Raw genomic sequence first — 18694 nt, 5'->3', positions numbered from 1 at the left:
GAGATGAGCAGGGTTGTGTGGGGATCTCTTGTGTTGGTAGGGTTCATTTTGTTCATGACTGAGCCTGCCGCAGCTCTTGACAGGAGCAAAGAGGATCATGCGCTGACCTGCAGAATTGCACAGGTACGTACACTTCTCATGTGATGTTTTTAATTCCCTAATCAGTAATTACAAGTGATTGAAACTGTTTAAGGTATGTCTATATCTCCAATGATTTGGGAATTTGACTTGATGACTTCGAGGTCTTTCAAGTGGTATTTCATGGCATGCGAAAAAGTCTTTTTTCTCTAAAAAGGGAGTGGAAAAAGTAAAACTAGACTGTGTGTTTGATGTGCGCTGAAAATCAGTGATACAAATTTTAATCATTGTTAGGAAAATATGTTTTAAGAAAGCCTGTTGTATGATATGAGGATGGATAACTTATCTTCCCCTACAATAGTTGATAGATTTACTATTTCATTTACTACTGTATGAGTAGAAGTTTAAAAGAAGAGAACATCTTAAAAAACTAACAAATGGAGATGCATTGTTATAAGTTGCATCTTGGGAATCTCACTCCAAAAAAAGTGTGGTTTATTACAAGGTTAAACTTTATAGTAGTGTTTGGAGGAGGGTTTATTCAGGGGAAGGGAGAAAAAGAAGCAAGTGTATATGGGTAGAAAAAATGGAAGGAAAGAAAGGTAAAAATCTCTCTCTCTCTCTCTCTCTCATTCCAAGTCGAGATTTTTAATGGGGAGATAAATAATCTGTCACAGCCATACCTATTTTATCCATCTCGCTTAACACCTTTTTTTAATTTTTCTCTTCTGCCGTTTCTTCACGGTTCACGCGTTGTCGCCTTCCTCGTCCAGCAGCCGTCTCATCCACCTGCTCGTCCAGCCGCCACCTGCTCCGCCAAAGTCGATCGTGGCCGACGTGTGGACGTGTTTGGTCTCATGAACGTTAAGCTGGGGAAGCTGCCAAAGAACCTGTGTTCCCTGATTCAGGGTCTGGACCTGGAAGCCGCCGTGTGCCTCTGCGCCGCCTTTAAAGCCAACGTCTTAGGTATCGACCTTAACGTTGCCACTAAAGTGGACTTGTTTCTCAAGTACTGCGGAAAAGGAACTGTGCGAAAGAAAAAGGCGGCGTCCCCAAAAAGGCTTCATCGCGCTTAATTAGTTCAATGCCTCTATGAGTATCTCCACTTTTCTGCTGAGCTTTTTATTTTGATTTCTCTTTTCTTTCGGATTGCAGCGTTAATAAGTTCTTGATATATTGTAGTTCTCTGATGGTTGGAAGACTCCTCATCATTCCATTAGGTGACAATTAAATTGTATCAATAAAAAGTTTACATTTTTGCGATGATCTATGATTCCCCTGGAGGCTGGTTTTTGACTGATAAATTAATCAGCTGACCGCGAGAAACTTTATATATATATATATATATATATATATATAATATACAAGACCAATATATATAATATACAATGGACATTTTTGCATATCACTGTTGAATCATCGGGTCTTCCTCTTTCTGTTTCGCATGGCGCTGCATTGATAAGCATTTGATAAGGTTTCCGTTTGCATTATGCAATGGACATTTTCCTCTTATGCTTTCCTTCCATTGATGACCAATCTCTTCGTCAATCTCAAATTCTTTTAATACTATACACACGAAGCAAATATTTTGATTAGCCATAATCAGTTAATAAATTAGATTGAAATATGTTAATATTCTTCGTAATACTCAGAACCAATTAATAATGGTCGACTGAAGTTAAAGGCTGGATTTTAACATTATCTATTTCTAATCATTTACACAATTTATTCTCTTCCACATGGATAGCCAACGATGGATGTTACACACCTACCCAATTATTAGGACATTAGTTGACTTAATTACGGTACTATATTCTTTCCTTCGTACACAATGTTCTATTTCATTCTTATCAACATCAAAAAATAACAACTAAGGCACGCATCTAACCATCACAAGTCTCTCGTCAATTTTTTTCCCCATATTTTATAAATCCATATGCTATAATTTCGAAGAAAAATAATAAACATTAAATTAGAGTAACATGCAGAAAGATGCAATAAATATCTCACGTACGTAGTAGTCTTAATAATAAAAAGGATAAAGTAATATTTCTCCTTAAAGAACGGGAGAAAGTATGCATGTATGAATAGGATCATATTGATTGAAGAAGAGAGTATGGTATACAAGTATATGGATCTTGGATGATCGGCTCAACATGTAAATCTATTTTAAAACCTAACCTCAACTTCTGTACGAGATAATTATATTGCAAATGAACTTCTAGTCTACTACGAATATTATGTAGTTTTAGTACGTATCAGAATATGCCCCTCATCAAAGTCAACATTGCAAGGTAATACTAAACAATTAAAACTTGCGTTCAATCAACAATTGAGAAGACAATTTTCATAAGTTTATTAACCATGTGGCTTAAAAATTGAAATAATAATCATAAAATATATAAAATATCATTTAATTTGACTTTGCCTATATTTATAAAAAGGTTTGGATTGGATAGGTTCATGTGACGATGTAAACAGAGGGGATCTTGGATGAACATCTCAGCATATAATTATCTTGCAATGAACTTCGTGTCTACTGTATATTATTATTTAATTTTGGTGATGCCTTATACGCACCAGATCGAATATGCCCTTCATCAAAGCCAAAATTTGAGGGATGGTAATTAAACTATTAAAAGTCGCACTCAATCAATTGAGAACCCTTCTATATGTATACATATTCTAAGCTATGAAGTAGGACTCTGATACATAGAGCTTGGAAGAAGATATAGAAGTTTATCTCAGAGAGAGAGGGAATGATGGGCAGGTCTGTGTGGGGATCTCTTGTGTTGAGTTTTGTTTTGTTCATGACTGTGCCTGGAGCTCTTGCCATGATTCCAATGGTGTGCAGGACATGTGTGTTGCTGGCGCCTTCCAGAATTTCACTACTCAGCTTCTGAATTATAAAGAAGGCAGTGGTGATCGTCGACGTATGCTGCTCCTCTTTTCACACTCGCTTTCCCTTCTTTGTTTCAATGAAATATTTTGACTTTTATTGTTAATGGGTTGCTTCAATTCCGATGCTGCTTCGCTCTGCAGATAACATGACTGAGGCCTTGTTATTCTTGTCTCACTTCATGGGCGATATTCATCAGGTTTCTGGCTTGTTTCTCTTCGACTTCCAATTTTTGCTTAGCTTCTTGCCAATCTCTTAGCTTCTGTTATAATGGGATTCTTTTTGTTGTTTCAGCCAATGCGTGTTGGATTCACTAGTGACGAAGGAGGAAACACTGTAGATCTCCGCTGGTTCAGGCACAAATCCAATCTCCACCATGTAAGTTTCATCTTTATCATAGCTTTTTTTGTTCCAAAACAGAGGAACAATCAAAGAAGAAAAAGTCAAGACCCTTAACTCTTGAGTATATTGGTCCTCTGTTTATCTGGTAAAGGATCTGATAGCAACTTAGATTTTGCCGACTTTCAAGTTACTTCATGCGTCATGACTTCTTCTTTTTTACCCCTTGTTACTTCAGGTGTGGGACAAAGAGATCATTGCCACTGCTTTAAAAGATTATTATCAAAAAGATTTGAACCTCCTCTTGGAAGACATAGAGGGGAGCTACACAGATGTAAGGCACAATCTGTCAAACACCAACAAATAGTTTCTTGATTTGATTTATCCCATAATCACTTCGAATTAATTTGTATGATGAATTGTTAACAGGGTATCTGGTCAGATGATGTTCAATCTTGGAGTCACTGCGAAGATCTCTCTAGCTGTGTAAATAGGTGAGCTTCCTCAACACATTGTCTCTCCCAGACAGATTTTAAATCTCCTCAAATTATGTATTTATTTATATGATGTGAGCTTGTGTTTGCATGGTCAGCTGGGCAAAAGAGAGTATACAAATAGCTTGCAAATGGGGTTACAAAGGGGTTGAATCTGGTTTGACTCCAGCAGGTAAGACAATTCAACAATGTCAAGCTTACACAATCTTCATTCCATTCACATCAGCAAAACCGTGAGAGATGCTTATGCGTGTGTATGTGTAATTTATATACAGATGATTACTTCAACTCGAGAATGCCTTTGGTGATGAAGTGAATAGGGATTCGATTGGCCATGATTCTGAACCAGGTGTTTGGAGACTCTAAGGAAGGTTTTGCGGCTGCAACTTAAGAACTCTAACCACACCACAGGTAGGGGGGCTGCAAAAACTAACTGTCTAACCTAGTTTATACTTATGTCATTCCTTGTCGAAAAAGAGTGTGTTGTATTCATTCGTGTATAAGAAATTCATAAAAAGATGCAATTCATTGTAGTTGATCAAATAAAGCCAATTACCACAGGCAACAAAGTTGTTTCCAGATTCTGACATCTTTTCTGTATAAAGAGATTAATATGATGTTCTTATATAACCTTTGCCCAAATTTCTGTTGTGTAAGAGAATGAGATATTTTCATGTTCTTCTAATATTAGCTACAACAATCTGCAAGAAAACACTTGACCAGGTTAATCTTTTATATCTGTCAAAACTGAAAACCTCAAGTATAACCATTACTGCTTTCCCATGAAAGGATTTTGAACTTAAAATATAGATGAAGTAACTTAAAATATAGATGAAGTACCAATTCATCAAATGCTGATATTAATCTTAACAAAGAGATGGAAGCAAAGATGAAACCTCTATCTTCTTGGCCAAAGCACTCTGATAATTTGCCTGGAATAATAGATGGTTTAATTTAATCTCCTTTTAACAAAAAAAAATAAGAATAAGAACACGAAAATTTTCAATCAGAAAGCTCCAATCTTTCGTTTTCAGCTTTCACTTTGCTCTCCCTCTCGTCTGAATTTAATGATCGGCTGAATTCAATGGTTGAATTCCAGCATTATCTATTTCTAAGCATTTACATAATTTATTCTCTTTCACATGGCCAGCCAACTGTATGGATGTTTCGACCAAATTATTAATTAGGACATCAATTGAGCATGTTCCCCCCTTCGGAGAATACTCTTTCATTCTTGTCCACATCAAAAATGACAATAAGGCATCTCAACTTCACAAGTCTTTCGTCAATTCCTTTTTCATATTTTATTTTTTACTTCTCGAAGTTTATCACCACGTTCTTTCCAGGCGGCTAAATGCTTCCAAGCTGAATTACTGGATGATGATGATGATAAAAAGAATAACGCGTTTTTGGTTAGCGTGCGTCTTCATTTTTGTAAGTCACGAAATACTCTCTCCGATCCATAATACAAAACCTCATTTAATTTTTATTTTAATTCTAAATATAAGACTTCAATCTATTTTGTCTCTCATATTTATATTTTTTTTTAAAAAAATCTTTTTAATAATGATAGTTCTAGTCAGTACACTTGATTAGTAAGAATATTTCAGGAAAGACAATATATATTCATTACAAATAACTAATTTAACTTATTTTCTTAATCTCCTCAAATTAATCAACTAGTTCTTATAATTAGAACCAGAAGTAGCATATATAAACCCTCCTCTAATCTTTTTTATCAGACGATTCTGATATTATCATCGAAACAATAAGAGGCTTAAAACTCACTAGTTATAGCTGAAAATTAAAAAGAAAAGCCAAACCTTATCATCATTTAAACGCACATGATGTAACTTTCAAAAATGAACCGACATTAAATGAGAGTAATCACATGGGAAAAAAAGGATAATAAATATCTCACACGGTGTCCTCAGGGACCGGAAAGAGTACGTCTATAAATGAATTTTATTGGCTACCTATGTAGATAGGTCTTGAAACCTAAACGTCAACTTTTGTATACAAGATAATAATATCGCAAATGAACTTCTAGTCTGCTATATATGTATATTATATTTAGTTTTGGTGTATTTAGCCTTGCAAGTGGTGCTTACTGATTCACACCAGAATTCACGCGCCCCGTGCTTCCCCCTCGTCAGCGAATTGGAAACCCTTCAACATGTAGTATTATATGTTCTCTGAGCTATAAATTAGTCTTATACTAAAAGCTTGTTTTATCTTGCATTTGATGAATTTGTTGAAGAAGAAGAAGAAGAGATAAAAAGTTTGTCTAAGCTGAGAGAGGTGGGGAGAGAGAGAGAGAGATGGGCAGGTTTGTGTGGGGATCTCTTGCGTTGGTAGGGTTTATTTTGTTCATGACTGTGCCTGCAGCTCTTGGCCGGATCAAAGAGGATCGTGCGCTGACCTGCAGAATTGCAAAGGTACGTACACCTCTGATATAATGCTTTTCCTCAATAAATTGATTAAGTCTTAAAATCAGTAATTACAAGCGATTGAAACCGTTCAGGTAATGTCTATATCTCCAGTGATTTGGGAAATTGACTTGGCGGCTTCTAGGTCTTTTAAGTGGTATTTCATATTTGGCATGCGAAAAAGATCTTTTTCCTCTGAAAAGGGAGTGAAAAAGGTAAATTAGACTTGTGACTTTGATGTGCGCTGAAATCAGTGATACAAATTTTAATCATAGTTAGCAAAATATGTTTTAGGAAAGCCTATTGTATGATATGAGGATGGATAACTTATCTTATCCTACAATAGTTGACAGATTTACTATTTCATTTACTACTATGTGAGTAGAAGTTTAAAAGAAGAGCACATCTTAAAAAACTGACAAATGGAGATGCATTGTTATAAGTTGTATCCTGGGAATCTCACTCAAAAAAAAAAAAATGTGGTTTATTATGAGGTTAAAGTAGTGTTTGGAGGAGGGTTTATTCAGGGGAGGGGAGAAAGAGAAGCAAGTGTATATGGTTAGAAAAAATGGAAGGAAAGAAAGGTAAAAATCTGTCTCTCTCTCTCTCTCTCATTCCAAGTCGAGATTTTTAACGGGGAGATAAATAATCTGTCGCAGCCATACCTATTTTATCCATCTCGCTTAAAACCTTCTTTTAATTTTTCTCTTCTGCCGTTTCTTAACGGTTCATGCGTTGTCGCCTTCCTCCTCCAGCCGCCGTCTCATCCACCTGCTCGTCCAGCCGCCACCTCCGCCACCTGCTCCGCCAAAGCCGATCGTGGCCGACGTGTGGACTTGTTTGGTCTCATGAACGTTAAGCTGGGGAAGCTACCAAAGAACCTGTGTTCCCTGATTCAGGGTCTGGACCTGGAAGCCGCCGTGTGCCTCTGCGCCGCCTTTAAAGCCAACGTCTTAGGTATCGACCTTAACGTTGCCACTAAAGTGGACTTGTTTCTCAAGTACTGTGGAAAAGGAACTGTGCAAAAGAAAAAGGCAGCGTCCCCAAAAAGGCTTCATCGCGCTTAATTGAGTTATTCTTGAGATTTCTCTTTTCTTTCGGATTGCAGCGTTAATAAGTTCTTGATATATTGTAGTTCTCTGATGGTTGGAAGACTCCTCATCATTCCATTAGGTGACAATTAAATTGTATCAATAAAAAGTTTACATTTTTGCGATGATCTATGATTCCCCTGGAGGCTGGTTTTTGACTGATAAATTAATCAGCTGACCCCGAGAAACTATATATATATATATACACACACACACACACTACCTCCTGTCCTTGATATAAAACCTTGTTTGACTTTTATTTTGACCCTAAATATAAGACTTCAATCCACTTTGTCTCTCATATTTACTTAATTTTTTTCAAGATAATCCTTCTAATAATTATAGTTCTAGTTAATACACTTGATTAGCAAGGATATTTTAGGAAAGATAACACTATTTAGAATAAATAACTAACTCAACTTACTTTCCTAATCTCCTCAAATTAGTCAACTGACTCTTATAATTAGGATCCAAGGCAGTATAATACAAGACCAAGGTTCTAAATTGCATATCACTGTTAAATCATCCGGTCTTCCTCTCTCTGTTTCGCATGGCGCTGCATTGATAAGCATGTGATCAAGTTTACTTTTGCATTATGCAATGGACATTTTCCTTTTATGTTTTCCTTCCGTTGACCAATGTCTTCGTCAATCTCAAATTCTTTTAATACTGCACACACATGAAGCAAATATTTTGATTAGCCATAATCAATTAACAAATTAGATTGAAATAAGTTAATATTCTTTGTAATAATCAAAACCATTTAATAATGGTCGACTGAAGTTAAAGGTTGGGTTTTAACATTATCTCTAATCATTTACATAATTTATTCTCTTTCACATATGGATGTTACACACCTACTAAATTATTAGGACATTAATTGTCTTAATTAATTACGGTACTATATTCTTTCCTTCGCACAATATTCTATTTCATTCTTATCAACATCAAAAATAACAACCAAGGCACGCATCTCACTATCACAAGTCACTCGTCAATTTTTTTTCATATTTTATAAACCCATATGCTATAATTTCGAAGCAAAATAATCAACATTAAACAAGAGTAACGTGCAGAAAGATGTAACAAATATCTCACGTCCGTAGTAGTCTTAATAATAAAAAGGATAAAATAATGTTTCTCCTTGAGAACGGGAGAAAGTATGTATAAATATGATCATATTGATTGAAGAAGAGAAGTGTGGCATATAAGCATATGGATATAGGATGATCAGCTCAACATGTAAATCTATTTTAAAACCTAACCTCAACTTCTGTACGAGATAATTATATTGCAAATGAACTTCTAGTCTGCTACGTATATTATTTTGTTTTAGTACGTATCAGAATATGCCTCTCATCAAAAGTCAACAATGAGGGGTAATACTTAAAAAATTCAAACTTTCATTCAATCAATAATTGAGAAAATAATTTTTCCTCAATAAATTAATTAACCATGTGGCTTAAAAATTAATATAATCATAATATATATAATATGATTTAATCATCAGTTTCCCCATATAAATACTTTTGGATCGGATAGTTTCATATGATGATGGATCAGTAAGTTAAACAAAGGGAATCTTGGATGAACATCTCAACACATAATTATATTGCACATGAATTTCGTGTCTACTATATATATTATTTAGTTTTGCTGATGCCTTATACGTACCAGATCGAATATGCCCTTCATCAAAGTCAACATTTGAGGGATAGTACTTAAACAATTAAAACTTGCACTCAATCAAAACCGTTCAATATGTATATATATTCTTAGCTATGAATTAGGACTCCCATACATAAAGCTTGTTTCATCTGGCATCTGAAGTTCCTGAAGAAGAAGAGGATATAGAAGTTTGTCTTAGAGAGAGAGAGAGAGACAGAGAATGATGGGTAGGTTTGTGTGGGGATCTCTTGTGTTGAGTTTTGTTTTGCTCATGACTGTGTCTGGAGCTCTTGCCTGGAGCAAAGAAGGACATACGTTGACCTGCAAAATTGCACAGGTACCTTCTCATAATGTTTCTCCTCAATAAACAGTCTTAAGACCAGTAATTACAAGTGACTGATGTCCTAATTCTCCAATGATTTGGAAAATTTACTTGAAGAAGTTAGTACAGAGATAAGGTTTCAAAGTCTTTTTAGTGGCAATCTATTAGCTATTAGGTTGTTTTTATTCCCTTAGTTCATGCTTGAGTCTTTCCTAAAAAGTGAATGAAAAAGGGGAAGTTAGATTTATGTGTTTGGCATATTGTTTGTAAGTTTATGAGGCTAAGGAATTTTACCACCTAATATATTAGTCCTCTGGAATTGGTTGTTCTTTTAAATTTGTACTCATAACAGATGATATATAGTGCACCTCTTCTAGAAATTATAAAAAAAAAAAGGAAAAAAAATAAAATCTTAACAATATTAAAAATAAGGAATGACAAATTCCATGCAGAAATGTTCTATACTCGATTATTTAATTAGAAAGAAATTATTGTCAATGACAAGTTATCCTAGTGACAACGCCACCCTTCATGTTTGAATGAGGTCTCAGACTCAAGCTAATTGACCCAATTGAGTCGTTTGACTCAATTGACACTAAGCACCCCCTAAATTTTACTTAAGCATACATGTTTGATCCTAAATGAATATGATAAGCACATAACTTCCTGCCCATAGATTTAAAAATAGTATCTTAGATAGATGTAATGGAATGGGTATATTTGCTAATATAAGTGGCATTATATGAATAACAGTCGCTGCTAGACGCAGAGGCAGAAGAAGCAGTGAAGAAATTGTTGCCTGATTATGTGGAAGGAGACTTATCAGAACTGTGCTTATGGCCAGACAGGATCAGGATTTTCCACAAATATAGGTGGACCAGCCCTCTTCACTTCATCAATACTCCTGATAACCTATGCTCTTTTGATTATTCACGTATGTTCTTCTCCAATCTTTCTTCAATCATTTGTACGTGTAACGACAAGAGCAAGAGACAAAGTAAACACTCTGTAATGAAATAGGTCACGAGGAATAGACAACAATCTCAACTCAGGTCTAATACCGAATTAATAACTTACCATAATTATAATCATTGTGATAGGTTAACAATTAGTTGAAAATCATACATCAGTTATAATCTGATCATATATAATTTTCATTAACAGTATCTTTCACACAAATTTATAGGGGATTGCCATAACCCTAAGGGGGAGCAGGACATGTGTGTTGCTGGGGCCATCAAGAATTTCACCTCTCAACTTCTTCATTATAAAGAAGGCACTGGCGATCCTCGACGTATATGCTTCTTCCCTTTTCACTCTCTCCTTTAATTTCCAAGAAAAATTTCACAGTTCTTGTTCATGGGTTGCTTCTTCATTCTGCAGAGAATATGACTGAGGCCTTGTTGTTCTTGTCTCACTTCGTGGGAGATATTCATCAGGTTTCTCAATCATTTCCCTTCAACTCTTAATTCTTGCATGGTTTATTACCAATTGGTGAGCTTCTTCGGTTACCATGGAATTCTTCTTGTTGTTTCAGCCATTGCATGTTGGATTCACCAGTGACGAAGGAGGCAACACCATAGCACTCCGCTGGTTCAGGCGCAAATCCAATCTCCACCATGTAAGTTTCATCTTTATCATCAGTTTTTCTCCAAAACAGAGGAAGAGCCAAAGAAAAAAATGTCAAAATCATTAATTCTTTCGCCAATTTTTAAGTTACTTCAAATGACAGGAGATTTTCCTTCTCTGACCTCAGGTCTGGGACAAAGAGGTCATTGTCACTGCTTTAAAAGATTACTATGAAAAGGATTTGAACCTTCTCTTGGAAGATTTAGAGGGGAACTACACAGATGTAAGACACAACCTGACTAGCTTCAACACATAGTTCTCTTAACTAGGGCTACCATAGAACAAAATTAACCAAACACTTCAAATTCACTTGTACGATGAATTGTTAACAGGGTATCTGGTCAGATGATGTTCCATCTTGGAGTCACTGTGATGACCTCTCTAAGTGTGTAGACAGGTGAGAGATTCCTCAACATATTGCCTCTCCCAGACAAACCTTAGATCCCCCTCACATCATACTTATATGCTCTTGTTTTTAAATGGACAGGTGGGCAAAAGAGAGCATAAATATAGCTTGCAAATGGGCTTACAAAGGGGTTGAAGCTGGTATGACTCTAGCAGGTAAGATAATTATTTAACAATGTCAAGTTCACACACAATCTTTATTCCATTCACATCAGCAAAAGCTGAACAAAGATTCATCACAACTATGAGATACTTAAGCCTCTGTGTGTGTGTGTGTGTAATTTTATATACAGATGATTACTTCAATACGAGGATGCCATGGGTCATGAAACGAATAGCCCAAGGTGGGATTCGATTGGCCATGATTTTGAACCAGGTGTTCGGGGACGCCCAAGAAGGCTTTGTGGCTACAACTTAAAGCACTCTAATAACCACCACAGATAGCGACTACAAATGTTTGTTGTCTAATGTCATTTCCTATCATTTGGTATTTGCGAATCATAGTTTTCATTTAGCGGGATGAAGGAAAAAGAAAGTATGTCAGATTCATTCGTGTAATGAGAAATTCATAAGATGCAATTCAATGCAGTTGATCAAATAAAGCCACTACCATAGGCAACAAATAAAAGTTACGTTGTAGAACTTGATTTGAACTTCCACTTTTTATACAATTTAACAAGTTGAAACATGGAGGGATTCTTTTGTACTATTAATACTTCAATGATTTCGTTGTCATTATGCCTGATTCTTGTATTTGTCTTCAGATAAGAGATGTAACTTAAACTTATTGGCCTAAAAGAATTAAGACATGCAACGATCATTTAGTAAAATAAAAAATGTAAGAAAAATTTTAACTTTACTACTATAAAATTCAAGGAGAGTTTATCAGAACTGGTGTACTAACCATGATATTGTCAAGGATTGTCAGGACCAGCTTGAGAAGATCATAAGCGACTTTCTAAAGTTATGAAAGTGAGAAAAATTATGCCTTATATGAAGGAGAGAATACATGTAGGACATACTCAAAATTAATGCAATAAACATTCACATAGAATTCTTATAACATCAAAGTTATGCAGTGGAAGACAAATAGCGTATTTTAACTAAGGTATGTTTTTTATTACCTTAGGGCTAGTCTTAGAGGTGCATGCATCCTATGAAGATAATTCCAAGTGTGCGTAAAATCTGCTGATATAAGCAGCAGAAGGATTAGTTCTTCATACTGTTTTGGGCACTACCCATTTACATAGTCATATATACCTCTTTCAAACAGATTTTTAGTGATCTGGTTTTAAGAAATTAAGGATAAAACCGAGAAAATTTTCAATTAGAAAGATCCAAAGTTTCATCTACAACTTGCTTTCAATTTTCTCTGCCTCTCGTTCCCGTCTTTGTATTGTTGGTGTTATATGAAACTTACCAAGATCTGAAGAATTTGATTATTCAGTTCTGTATATACTGTATAGGATCCAATGGGATTGAGGGCTGCTGGATTAATAAGTTGGGTGGTATACTGATATAGTACTCAGCTTAACTAACACGTGTACTACAAAGGAAGAACATGTTACCTAGGAAACCACACTTGTGTTTGGTAGAGACCACAATCTCTCTCTCTCTCTCTCTCTCTCTCTCTCGAAAAAGAATGCAAATTGAAGAGGTAAATTGTGGAGTCTCACTCTACACGTAAGTGTAATAAGCTGAAGGAACAGGTTCTGCTACGTGTCCCTATACTAGACAACCACGCCCATCTCTGCAAAATAGAAGATAAGTTTATCTCTTCTCCTGAACAGAATAAGCCACAAATGTTCATCATACTTCATAGTTATTTTATTCTTCTATTCACAATGCATCATGATGAGGTAGAACTTATTGGTATTCCAATTTGTTGTTACTTTCCATAAAACTTTGTGCTGGAATCAGATCTGGCAGTGCTAATTTGTGACTCAAAGGTGATCAAAAGAGAATCTTTGATGTTGATCGTGAGAAGAAATACAGAGCCACACTAAGTCAACTTCCATTTGCTCCCAAAAAACGAAAGAAATTACAAAACCACAGGTGAAGGGTGACAAAGGCACAAGACAAACATTATCAGAAGCTCATAATGTCCCCCTGAGAGAGAAATATCAGCTAGAACAGTAAAACTAGAAGCTACTATACAACACAAACAACTCTCTCCCCCTCTCTGTGTGTGTGTAAATCTCTCTGTTAACAAAACTGGGGATGGGCTTAGAAGCAGGGGAATGAATCAGGAGCGGTGAACACATCTGGAAGTGAAGGAGAAGGCCGAAGAGAAAGAGTGAAGCAGAGCCACCACGATCCCCAACTTAACTTGACCCCTCTGGGGTATCAAACGCCGGCCAGAGAATCTTTGCGACAAACCACCGCCATTGATCACACTTCTTCTTGTTGTCCTCATTTCAGCCATCTCTGACCTCTCTCTCTCTAGCTTCAATCTCAGAAAGCGAAACAGAGACTATATAACTCTCTCTTTCGCAGCACGAAGGACTCAGAAATATTGTAGAAAACTTCATGAGTGGGAAGGGTTTATATAGACGCCACCAAACCAATCTAATCTAAAATTTTCTTAATAAAAAATTGTAGCTTTGTTTTCTCATTCAGGCACTCGACTGTGCTTTTGTTTGTATATTCTTTTTTGAAGTCAGTGGCCGTTTGCTGACGATGCTGACCATGCTTTGCCACCTGAGAACAGTCCTTGTGACGTGTCACCACATGTATCATTTCGCTGGGTATAGACTCTCCGAATTTATAGTCAAGCAAGGAATCTGCCCATTGAATCATCCTCGTTTGTCATTTGTCTAATATTGCAAAAAACTTTGTTCAAGACATGGTCAACGTCATTGATGACGCTTCTTGTTTTGGATGATAATTGACGTCACTAAAACACTTAAAATATATAGCCAATACTGACAAAAAAGTACTTGAAAATAAAAATAAATATGAAATGATCTTTTTAATTAACTCTATCAAAACCAAAAATGGAATATACAAATGTCAAACTGTTATTCACAAAGAACGTAGATATCCATACACTAACTCATGTAGGGTCAAATATGGATTATATATTCAAAATTATACAATAGGAATTACCTAATATGTTGTTACCTATAATTGAATCAACACAATGCACCAACATTATAGATAATATTGATGCATGAGATTAAAGTAAACATATAATTATAAAAGGAAAACCATATTGGAGGTACCTGTATTTTTTTTTTAATTTTCAATTTGGTACCTATGTGTTTTTTGTTCTTAACTAAATCTTTAATTGTGCTCAATTAACATAATTAATCCTTATGTAGAGACTAAAAATGCCAATAGAACAAAGTTATAAGAGCTAATGCTGCTAAAAAATAAAATTAAATGTTTAATTAAGAGGAAAAAACACATAGGTACCAAATTAAAAATTGAGAGAAAGTAGAAATACCTATGATATAGTTTTCCTAATTATAAATTAAGGTCAATAAATAAAGCATATCATACAGTATAATAACACTGATTGAGGATATATAGTTAAAGTTATGGATGAAAATTAAAGTTGGTGGACTGAACTAGGGAGCATAAGATAAGCACGAGGCGAAATGCGTAAGCACACGCGTAATTAAGGTTGATAGTGATATTAAAATAATATTAATGGGTTTTAGTTTGGGGGAGATAAGGGTCAAGGGTGAAGACCAGAAAAGAAATTAGAAAAAGCTAAAGGACCATATAAGAGATAAGGAGCATTGCTTTGGAAGAGTGAATGGTCAAGTGAGGACGGCCCACACGCTCTAGTCAGAGGCCCACATGCCCCGCACATCCATGTTTGATCATCTTACCTGGTTTTATTTGATTAATGTGAACCAACAGTTAAATTTAACAGAAAGAATTAATCTCTCACGATATAATAAATTAAGATTCAAATTTCTGTTGAAAGATATGCTCATATTTAATATCTTAATAACAAGTGAATAGTTATCACTTACTACTCCGTCCCTTATTATAAGATCTTTTTAACTAAGTTGCGCTGTTAAAAAAACAGTTAAAATTAGTTTAAAAAAATTAATATATAATAAATGTATTTTTTTTCCAAATATATCCATATCTATAAATGGGTGGATATGAGAGAGTAACAGTAAGATATATAAAAAAAGAGAATATATTAAATGCATTAAACTAAAAGTAAAATAAGTAATAATGTATTAAATGTTCAGACAAATAAAAAAAGATCTTATAAAAAAATAAACCCATTTAAAAAATTAGATCTTATAAAAAAAAAAGGAAGGTGTATTACTTTAAAGCTTATTATTAGATTCTACTTTAGTATCATTAAAACTTTTAGTATTTATTTGTATTTTTTATTTGAAAATTGGGTGTTTGAATGAACTCATTCACCGGTCAAAAAAGAATGAATTCATTCACGTGTAGTGTTGGGATTTAAAAAATATTATAAACACCTAAAGGTCGCGTTTGACAGGCTGGAAGAGAAAAGTTAAGATTATTTTTTTGAAAAAAGAAAAGAAAAGAAAAGGTAGGCCATGAAAAGTTAGTGAAAAAAATAAAGATAAAATTGTTGGCGGATTCCGGAATTAATGTTGTGGTTTCAATAATCACTATTGCAAGTTTGTTCTCTTAACAATCACAGCTAAGTATTTTCTTTTGTCATATTTATAAAATCTTGTTTTTAATCTACAAACAAAATTTTATGAATAAAACCAGAGGCAGTATTATTTTTTTAAGGAACAAAAAGATGGGCCATGAAAAGTAAGTGGCAAAAGATGAAGAGAAAAATTTATTGCTCCACTGAGACTGGTAGGTTAGTTATAGTTACACTAACAGGGAACATATAGGATTAGTTGATTTTTTGGAAAGAACTTCTCATAATATAGACGATATCCATCGCTTCCTGGACCAACCTCCACCGGGAAGTGGTGCCAATACTCACTATTGCAAGTTTGTTATCTTAACAATCGTAGCTATGCCACTAAATAAGTAAATTTCCTTGATCTCACTGTGACTAAGAAAAATAAGTAATGGTAAGCAATTACGCAATATACAATAGAGTACGTACTAATTATTCATAATAAGAATTCATTATCAATACTCAATAGAGATATCAAATCTTCTTCTTCTTTTTTATCCCTATTTTAAGAGGCAGATACTAATGATTTAAAGTTACCAATGAGATTAAAAAAAGATTTTTTTGATTTATGAAAGTATTTTTATGCTGTCACTAAATTACAACGCATCGGTATTCTAATAGTAATAATCTTTTTGTTTGTCCCCCACTCAAGCAAGCAAAACGGGTAGGTAGCTAGGTTGCTAGCGATAGATAAGTCCAAGGATGATGGCATGACAACACGTGAAATTAAAGTTGCCGCCAGATTGCTAGTGATCAACACTCTCTTTTCTCAATCAGCCAAATTGGATCTAATGATGTCACGAAGCAAAATTTGAATTTTCAAACTCTCAATATTTAATACTTAATAATATTTTAAACAAAATTATTTCAATAAAAGGACACTTACTTGACATGACCTTTTAAAATTTTTTCTCTTTTTATATTTTAGAATGTGTTATAAATTTGTCACATACTCTTCTACTCTTCTAGTTTTATTTATAAAACGAGGAGATAAATTTTTTTAATATATAAGTCAACTTTTTAATATAAATGTGCTATTTTATTATTAGTTTATTATTGCTTAAATTACTAATTTTTAAAAATATATATTAAATAGGGATAAAATTTAAAAATTATTAAATTTTAAAAGAAATTAACAAAAGTTAGATTATGTTTGGACGGAGAAAAAAGTGAAAGGAAAATAAAAGGAGAAAATACTAAAAAGGAAAACTTCCAAAGAAGCAAAATAATTTACTATTTTAGAAACACACATTAGAACCTCAACTTCATGACATCAAAACTAAAATCATATTATCTTAGCAAAGATATTACTCTTCATGGATCGTGGTCAAATTTTTTCTAGTGCACAAAATCCTCTACGAAAGATAAGTGCAAAGCATACTCAAATTTTTAAAAACACAGATAAGATATTATAGAATTAGGTTTTTAGGAAGGAAGAGAGATTTAAAATAAATTCATAGGGAACACACTGATCCTATAATGCTCCCAACTTCTAACTTAGCTTACAATTTTCACTTTATAAAAGAAAAAAAAAACCGCGCATTATGGTTATGGGCCAAGGGAGCGGTAATTTATGATTAAAGAACATGTTGACCTTACTCGCAGCCAAATTAATAAGATGTTTTAGATACAAAATGATTGTTTACTAAAAAAAAAAAAGGAAAGTGGAAAAGGGAAACACGCAGTCAACAGTCAACACCAGACAAATCAGAGAGCCAACGTAAAAGATGAGGACCATCGATTCGTAAGAGCAGAGGGTCAATTAAGAACGGCCCACACGCTCTGACAATATCATTTTCTAAACATATTTATTTGCAAATAAAAAATTACAGAGAACAAATAAAACAACAGTGGGAAGAAAAGAGAAAAACTTGACATTGTTCATATGTCATCCAACTGCATGTAAAATATAATATATTTATTATATATTTTTTGCCAGCCATGTATATATGTATTTATTATACACATACATATAGATGACTACAACATCAATTTATAAATCATTCTTTTATTTTATACAAGTGGGCACCAATAAGAAATATAGATCTCCATCTTATTGACGTTTTTAGAAAGTGGAGAACATATAATAAAGGCATACGCTAATTAAGAGTTGTCACTATTTAAAAGGTAAAAAAATGCTACTCCTCCGGTCCTTATTATAAGACCCCATTTGACTTTTTATTTGGTCCTAATTATAAGACCCTAATCCATTTTGTCTCTTATATTTATGCATTTTTTTCCAAGATAATCCTTCTAATAACGATAGTTTTAGCCAATATACTTAATTAGCAAGGATATTTTAGGAATGACAACACTTATTTATTATAAATAACCAACTTAACTTACTTCCTTAATCTCCTCAAATAAATCAATTGGGTCTTATAATTAGGACCGGAGGAGTATGAATTGAATTGTCATCGTCAGAGATTAATCATGTCGGATTGTGTTGTTGGAGCATTTTAGTTTCATTTAAGGGCAAGGCAACTTGTGTCCCGGTGTCTCCCCCCCCCCCAAAAAAACCGTTACGTTCGGTCCTAATTACAAGAGCCAGTTGACTAATTTGAGGAGATTAAAGAAGTAAGTTGAGTTAGTTATTTGTCATAAATAGGTGTTGTCTTTTCTAAAATATCCTTGCTAATCAAGTGTATTAACTAAACTATCATTGTTAAAAGGGCTATTTTGGAGGAAAAAATATATA

The 18694-nt window shown here is 34.3% G+C and overlaps 3 protein-coding genes across 3 annotated transcripts; all 3 read left to right on the top strand.

Annotated features, from left to right (window-relative positions):
- Positions 1–3: 3 nt before the first annotated feature.
- LOC114725309 (endonuclease 1-like) lies at positions 4–4126 on the top strand. The gene is made up of 9 exons (XM_028911810.1): positions 4–123; positions 852–1106; positions 2795–3011; positions 3121–3176; positions 3272–3355; positions 3555–3650; positions 3746–3810; positions 3909–3982; positions 4086–4126. Exons 1-9 carry the CDS (start codon positions 4–6, stop codon positions 4124–4126), a joined length of 1008 nt encoding a protein of 335 aa, XP_028767643.1.
- A 1971-nt stretch (positions 4127–6097) lies between these two features.
- On the top strand, positions 6098–7306 carry LOC114725308 (putative lipid-binding protein AIR1). Its single transcript, XM_028911809.1, has 2 exons — positions 6098–6248; positions 6995–7306. The coding sequence occupies exons 1-2, from the start codon at positions 6132–6134 to the stop codon at positions 7304–7306; spliced, it is 429 nt and encodes a 142-aa protein (XP_028767642.1). The 5' UTR covers positions 6098–6131.
- A 1915-nt stretch (positions 7307–9221) lies between these two features.
- LOC114725304 (endonuclease 1-like) lies at positions 9222–12092 on the top strand. The gene is made up of 9 exons (XM_028911805.1): positions 9222–9335; positions 10074–10254; positions 10507–10614; positions 10704–10759; positions 10858–10941; positions 11077–11172; positions 11282–11346; positions 11437–11510; positions 11648–12092. Exons 1-9 carry the CDS (start codon positions 9222–9224, stop codon positions 11770–11772), a joined length of 903 nt encoding a protein of 300 aa, XP_028767638.1. The 3' UTR covers positions 11773–12092.
- Positions 12093–18694: the final 6602 nt, after the last annotated feature.

This window comes from Neltuma alba, unplaced genomic scaffold (genome assembly GCF_004799145.2).
Source record: "Neltuma alba isolate B1F8T4 unplaced genomic scaffold, ASM479914v2 tig00012241_pilon, whole genome shotgun sequence".
Taxonomy (NCBI): domain Eukaryota; kingdom Viridiplantae; phylum Streptophyta; class Magnoliopsida; order Fabales; family Fabaceae; genus Neltuma; species Neltuma alba.
Note: the sequence above shows the minus strand (reverse complement) of the source record. Positions and strands in the feature narration are given on the sequence as shown.